At 56.7% G+C, this 5,514-nt stretch overlaps 1 protein-coding gene across 1 annotated transcript; it reads right to left on the reverse strand.

Annotated features, from left to right (window-relative positions):
* Nucleotides 1-4,097: 4,097 nt before the first annotated feature.
* On the reverse strand, nt 4,098-5,038 carry LOC123065794 (uncharacterized). The gene has a single exon (XM_044489008.1). The coding sequence runs from the start codon at nt 4,739-4,741 to the stop codon at nt 4,409-4,411; it is 333 nt and encodes a 110-aa protein (XP_044344943.1). The 5' UTR covers nt 4,742-5,038; the 3' UTR covers nt 4,098-4,408.
* Between the last annotated feature and the right edge of the window lie 476 nt (nt 5,039-5,514).

A 5,514-nucleotide genomic window follows, 5' to 3' on the forward strand; every position in this document is an offset into this window, starting at 1 on the left:
CACTCCGGGTGGTCCGGGTCCAAGGGTATTTTCTTGGTTTCTTTGGCCGGCTGGAAAGAGCCCTGAGCTTTCGACTCCTTGGGGTCTGGCGACAGGTCCGGCTGCTTGCCAGCCATGGCCACAACCCGGTCAAGGAGCTTCTTCTCCGCAGCAATCACAAGGGACTCGTCTAGCCGGCTCTTAGCTGCTGCACAGGCCACCGACTTCTTGTAGTTACCGAAAAGAACATCTATCTTGATCTTGTCGATTGGTGAGTAGGATAAGTCGGGCACAATGCCATGGAAAACAGTCCGGCTGGGCTGGAGTTGCTTCACCTTGATGTTCAGTTTCTCCATGGTATCGCGGTAGAGGATGTTGATGCTGCTGCCACCATCTATCAAGACTCGGAAGAAACGAGTAGCTCGCCTCTTTGTTGCAAAGGTGGCATCCAACACCAGGGCATAGGAACCCGGAGAAGGCATCACCTCCGGGTGGTCAGCTCGGCTCTAACTGATGGGCTTTTCAGTGCATGAACTCTGGAACCTTTAAGGCGACAACAATGACTTCTGCTGCTGTTGGCACCGGCTGCGCCTATCATCGGCCTGGCTGGTGAAGACAACATAGGCTTCGTGCTCTTCACGGAATTCATCTTGGTTGGTGCCGACTGCAGAGCGGGCCATCGACTGCTGGGGGCCGGAGGCGGTTGGCCAGCAGGCGGAGGAGGCAGCAACCCCTCGCCTTTGAAGATTCGGGTGAGCTAGTGGCACTTCCGGGTGGTGTGATTGGACGGCTTCGCGCCGCTGTGGAACTTGCGGGGTGCATCAAGTGTTTGCTCATAGGAGAAAGCGGGCTGCCAAGCTGGCTTGCCGCCTTTCTGACGCTTGGGCATGGGCTGCCCCTCTGGCTGCTGATCTTTGACTGTCGCCACCTGCCGGCTGGTGGGAGCCGGCATCGAGGCCTTGCGCTTGTTGTCATTCTGCTGCGGGCGCCGACTGGTGTCTCCAGCCGGCGTCCTGGGAGCTAGAGGGAGAACTTTCCCAGAGGCATCCACCTGAAGCTCCGAGTTCATAGAAGAGTCGGCAGTGACATACTTGTCTGCTATGATCAGCAACTCGTCGAGTGTAGCCGGCTCGTCGCAGAGGAGTCGGTGCTTGAGTAGGGTGCCTTCTCTGGCGGTGAAGTACTCTATGGCTTGCACCTCATGCACCCCTTCGAAGGAGTTGTGGAGCTCGGCCCACCGAGTCAGGTAATCGCGACTGGACTCGGCTGGGCCTTGGACGCATAGAGAAAGCTGGCGAGGCTTGGTCGCCCGCTTGTAAGTGTTGATGAAGTTGCAGACAAAGACTTTGGTGAAGTCCACCCAGCTGTTGACGCTGTAGGGCTTGAGGCTGTTCAGCCAAGTGCGCATCGTGCCCTGGAGCATGATGAGGACGTACTTCACGGCAACACGCTTGTTGCCGTTTGCTATGTTGACTGCGGTGGTATAGTCGACCAACCAATCTTCCGGCTTCATGGAGCCGTTGTACTTAGGCGTGTCTCTTGGGAGCGAGAACCCCTTGGGGAAGGGCTCGTCGCGAATGCGGGGGACAAAACAAGGCGGACCAATCGCATATTCTTCTTCTAGCGCCAGGGATCGTGCCAGGCGGTCGATCCGATGGCGGGCATCGTTTTCTCCGACTCCTTCGCGGCGGCCCAGCCGACCGCTGAGCGTCGGGTGCTCAACAGGCGGCGGGGAGGCGTACCTCTCCCTGTGCGGTGGAAGGGGAGGCGGATAGTCGTCCCGCCGTTCCACAGCTCGATGGAGAAGCGCGTCCGACTGCGGCTAGCAGCCGGCTCATTGTCTCTTCTATCGCGGGCGTTGCCTGCAGTCGGCGTCCGGGAGGTCGCGCCGTGCTCTCGGCGGGGAAGAGGGTTCTCGGCGCACGCGCCGACTTCTTGTTGCGCGGCAGCCGCATCGATGAGTTGCTGGATGCGCTCTGTCATGCAGCGGCGCTCGTCACCATCCAGGCCTTCTAGCTCGTGTGCTGCCGCCTGGGCAGCACACAGGTTCTCGATGAGCGTGGTGTAGATTGAGCGGTCGACCCCCAACATGCTGGCGATGGTGACGCCACATTGTTTGACAACGCCCACTCTGCTAGACCCGCCAGCAGCCGGCGTGCCACAAACGACACGATCAACCTCGCGTTGATAGGCCTCGATGAGGCATCTCATAGTGGCTAGCTTCATGCTGCTCTCGATGAGGGCAAGGCGGCCGGCCTCCAGCGTCTCAGCGTCGGCGTCGCCTGCGATGGGCGCAGACAGGTCTCGCATCATCGGATGCTCCGCCGTGGCTGATGACGAGCACCTTAGTGACGGTGCTGCCGCCGCTGTCGGCACGAGGTAGCGGGTCGTTGATGACCACCACGTTGATGGGGAAGGCATCGAGGGATGCCGTGTCGGAGTCGACAACCATCGGGTCGGTGGAGCCTATCGACTCCAAGTCAGAGGTGGGCTTGCTGGCGATGTCAAGCTTGCCAAGGAGATCGATGGGGCAGCTCTCGGAGCTGGCTACGCTCGCGCTTGGCGCGGGCTCGTCGGAGAGGCGGATCTCGTCAATGAGGTCAGTGAGGCAGCTCGCCGCGCAGGCGGCTTCCATGCCATGCAGTGCATCGACGCAGACGCCATTGGGCGTGCCGGGCTGGCTGCGCTCGCCAGGAAGGAACAGGGTTCCCGTCCAGAACAGGTCTCCGAACGACGGTGCACCTAGCCCCACGGTGGGCGCCAAATGTCGGGTGGTTGGTGCCACATATGCCAAAGGATGGCTAATCATTGTGGGAGCTAGTAAGACGTCATCGGTGCCTGGAAACGGGATAAGGCGTAAACATGCACGCTGACGCATCTTACCCAGGTTCGGGGTTCTCCTAGGAGATAACACCCCTAGTCCTGCTCTGTGGGGTCTCCGCATGATCACTAAATCAACAACGGCTACAAGCTTGCTCCTTGAGCTGTTCGGCTAGAGGAGGAAGAAGGGCAAGGCTAGCTCTATTCCTCTCTCTATGTGGGTGGATGTGGTCTAAGAGGCTAAACCGTTTGCATGGGTTCCCTGGGGGGTTTATATAGGCCTACCCCCAGGGGTACAATGGTAATCCGGCTGGGCATAGGCCCATACCGTCAGTGTCTATGGTTGCCGGCTTCTCCGTCGACTACTGGGGCCCGCCGCCTGGTGGGTCCCGCCAGTTGCCGGGCTCTCGGTCGACATGTTGGGCCCACCGCCTGTGGGTCCTGTCGGCTGCTCATTACTGTAGCCTTTGTCCCTGATGACGACGGCTTTATCGGGGAGAGCGTGGCTATTGTGCCGCCGCCTGGTGGGCGCTCATTGTTGCCACACCCCATCTTATCTGGTTAATAGCGCACAAACTTCTAGGGAAGGGGAGGGCCGGCTGCCGGGAGCCGGCCTCCCCCCTACGCCGACTGGTCTGGGCATGCCGCCGGCAGCCGGCCTCCCCCCTACGCCGACTGGTCTGGGCATGCCGCCTTTTGGTATCTCACTGATAGGTAGGGCCCGCATCTGGTTAATAGCTCATCTGTTAGGGTTTATGCATGCGCGATGACAAGATTTGGTGTTACATACTTTAGATCTATTCAAGGGTTCTACGGTGAAAATTGTGGCTACAGGGCGTTGGTCCTTCGAGGCACATGCACGAACACTTCTCAGTTGTTATTGACAAGGTCAAGCCGACTCCTGTACGAAAGCGACAACAACGGAGCATCGACGGCTTGTTCTAGCGACGGTAGTGGTCGTCTGGTAGCCCAAGGACTTCGATGTATTTTTTTTATTATGTTTGAGGTGTTTTTCTATGTACTTTTACAATTTATCCGGATTGTTTTTTACAAAAAAAAACACTCACTTGGCATGCAAAATAGGGTATTCACAGTTTTTTTTGCGGGTAGGGTTTTCACAGTTACTTCCCTATGTTGGAAGGAAGAGAGAGATTTGATGAAATTGTTGTTGTATTGCTTGAGCCTCGTGGACATATATAAGAGTACATGATTATCTTGGAGTACAAGGCAAGATAGAATAATATCCTACGCTATCCTAGCTTTTTTAATAATCATGATACTCAACATCCTACGCCTACATCTTTGTACACCGAGAGTTCGAGCCTCTCTCACCCCACAATACATCTTTGTACACCAGTGGCAATTTTCTATACGTATTTCACTAGACGTACATCTTATGTGCTGCATCAGTGACAATGTGAACGAACTATCCAAATCCAATTCTTTGTACATGCATGGTCATGGACAACCATTCAAGGACATGGAAACACACCGTGGGAACGAGAAAAGAGAAAAGAGGCTAGGAAGGAAATGGCAACTTTAATCTGTTTCCCAGAGAGCTCGGCAGTGCAGCGTACGTAAGTTTGTACGTAGCCACCACCAAGTCTTGTCACGACTCGACGGCCTCCGGAATGCTCCGCAGCGCGGGCCTCCAGTGCTCTTCCTGGTGCACGTCATGGTGGTGCACCTCCCCGGAGTCCATGATGTCTGCCAGCAGCTGCCGGGTGCTGCTACGCCGGCCGCCGGGCGTCTTCCTTTCCATCAGCTCGTGCAGCTGCCTCTTGGTGATCCTGATCGTCACCTCCGACAGGTGCTCCTCCGACCCGTCGTGATGGTGGTGGCGGCGGTGGTGGTCGTCATCCGACGTGGACGACGCCTCCTCCCACTCGCCGTCGTCGGCCCACGACTCCCCGGCGTGCCGCGACGCCGCGCAGTTCCCCATCAGAAAACCTCCCCCGACCGACGACTGCCTTCCTCCTTGCTCCCGCTCGCGAGCTCTAGCTCTCCTTCAACTTTTTCTGATCCGTCTCGCAAGCAAGAAATGGAGATGGATGGATAGACGAGATGCAATGTACTCCTATCTACGTTGGGCTGCTGTGTGTATTTATAGTTGGAGGCGGCTGTTTCATTCTTAGCACGCGCGGATTAGGCGTTGGTCGTCTAGCCCGTGATGTCAGAGGGACGGGAGGAGGCGAAGTCCGGGTCCGGCGTGGCGTGCCGGTCATGAACCTGGTCAGAGGATCTCATCCTGACATCCTCCGTCGACAGGGCTTCTGGAGCTAGAAGCTGGGCGAAGGTGTCGTACGCTCTCGGTGCTGCTGCGTAGGCACGCCACTAAATTACCTTTTTTTGGATAATCGAATAAATTAATATTTTAGGACACAAGGCGAGCAAATTTCCTCATCTCAGGGAAACACGAGAGTGAATTGCCTGGTCTCGCTCGGGGCACGCGACGAGGCGCGTTTTTGTTTTGTTTTTGGCTAAACACGCGGCTAGCTCTTGGGGCAGGTTGTTCGTTGAGCTGGTCTTGGGCCGCGGCCTGGTGTGTGAATGGGCTCCGAGGCGAATCTATCGAGCGGCCACTCCTGCGAGCTTTCGTGTAAGAAGGTATTCCCTCAAAAGTTACTCAAAAAAAAAGGTATTCCCTCAAAAAAAAGTGTAAGAAGGTATATCTGCCGCACCCGTGAGGCCGTGACGACTGCTGTGCTTAAACCG

This window comes from Triticum aestivum, chromosome 3B, assembly GCF_018294505.1.
Source record: "Triticum aestivum cultivar Chinese Spring chromosome 3B, IWGSC CS RefSeq v2.1, whole genome shotgun sequence".
NCBI lineage: Eukaryota > Viridiplantae > Streptophyta > Magnoliopsida > Poales > Poaceae > Triticum > Triticum aestivum.